The 1,629-nt window shown below is 50.4% G+C and overlaps 1 protein-coding gene across 1 annotated transcript in view; it reads right to left on the reverse strand.

Moving 5' to 3' along the window:
• The window catches only part of LOC133135088 (PDZ domain-containing RING finger protein 4-like), a 43,142-nt gene extending 42,564 nt beyond the window's left edge, over window positions 1-578 (reverse strand). The window contains exon 1 of the mRNA XM_061251850.1: window positions 342-578. Within this exon, the coding sequence (XP_061107834.1) occupies window positions 342-578 (237 nt within the window). The remainder of the gene's footprint in view (window positions 1-341) is intronic.
• Between the last annotated feature and the right edge of the window lie 1,051 nt (window positions 579-1,629).

A 1,629-nucleotide genomic window follows, 5' to 3' on the forward strand; every position in this document is an offset into this window, starting at 1 on the left:
ACACGATCTGTACCCTCCATAGTAATCACAGCTTGAGGTTATAATTGCCAGCGTAATTATATCAATTTCTACCACAGTGGCCCAAAGCCTTTTCTTTAATTGACTTATAATTTTTAATTTGCGAAATGACAGTGTTTAGCTCCATCCTCAGCCACACTGGCTCTGCAGCCAGAGGCAGAAAGCAGAGCTGAGAGAGTCAGACACATCCTCCAACACGAGCCCTCTGTCCAACACCACCCAGCTGAGAGTCAGACACATCCTCCAACACGAGCCCTCTGTCCAACACCACCCAGCTGAGAGTCAGACACATCCTCCAACACGAGCCCTCTGTCCAACACCACCCAGCTGAGAGAGTCAGACACATCCTCCAACACCAGCTCTCTGTCCAACACCACCCAGCTGAGAGAGTCAGACACATCCTCCAACACAAGCTCTCTGTCCAACACCACCCAGCTGAGAGAGTCAGACACATCCTCCAACACGAGCCCTCTGTCCAACACCACCCAGCTGAGAGAGTCAGACACATCCTCCAACACGAGCCCTCTGTCCAACACCACCCAGCTGAGAGTCAGACACATCCTCCAACACGAGCCCTCTGTCCAACACCACCCAGCTGAGGGAGTCAAACACATCCTCCAACACGAGCCCTCTGTCCAACACCACCCAGCTGAGAGTCAGACACATCCTCCAACACGAGCCCTCTGTCCAACACCACCCAGCTGAGAGTCAAACACATCCTCCAACACGAGCCCTCTGTCCAACACCACCCAGCTGAGAGTCAAACACATCCTCCAACACGAGCCCTCTGTCCAACACCACCCAGCTGAGAGTCAAACACATCCTCCAACACGAGCCCTCTGTCCAACACCACCTGTCCCCTTATAATGTACATTTCCGACGGGAGAATTCAGCTTCATAATGTACAAAGCAGAGTCTGTGTCAGAAGATATGTTATTGTAGTGTTATTATTGCATAATGCAGACTGGACAATTGTATTAAAATGCTAGGCAGTGACTGAAAGCTTTTTAACAAACCTGCTTTTCAAAACTGCTAATGCACTGTACCCACCTGGCAGATAAGTAATGGATTATAAAATGTTTGTCGTCTTAAAAAATTCTGAAATGGCATCTCTGAAGCCTCTTGGGCTTGTATTAATTTATCCAAATGTATCCTTAATGTATGATTAGAATAGATGTAAGCATTAAGTGGCTGTGAGTAAAAACTGTAAATACAAACTGGAGGTTCTGCAGTTCCCATAATGCACTGTGCCGGGAAAAAGACAGAAAAGGAACCACTTGTAAGATGAGGACAAGGACTGCAGACAGACCATCTCCACTGGGGTACTCACAGTGTTCTATCTGTGTGTGTGTGTGTGTGTGTGTGTGTGTGTGTGTGTGTGCGCGAGTGTGTGTGAGTGTGTGTGTGTGTGTGTGTGTGCGTGTGCGTGTGCGTGTGCGTGTGCGTGTGCGTGTGCGTGCGCGTGCGCGTGCGCGTGCGCGTGCGCGAGTGTGTGTGTGTGTGTGTGTGTGTGTGTGAGTGTGTGTGTGTGCGTGTGCGTGTGCGTGCGCGTGCGCGTGCGCGTGCGCGTGCGCGTGCGTGTGCGTGAGTGTGTGTGTGTGTGTGTTGTGG

Source organism: Conger conger, chromosome 8 (genome assembly GCF_963514075.1).
Source record: "Conger conger chromosome 8, fConCon1.1, whole genome shotgun sequence".
In the NCBI taxonomy this organism is placed as follows: domain Eukaryota; kingdom Metazoa; phylum Chordata; class Actinopteri; order Anguilliformes; family Congridae; genus Conger; species Conger conger.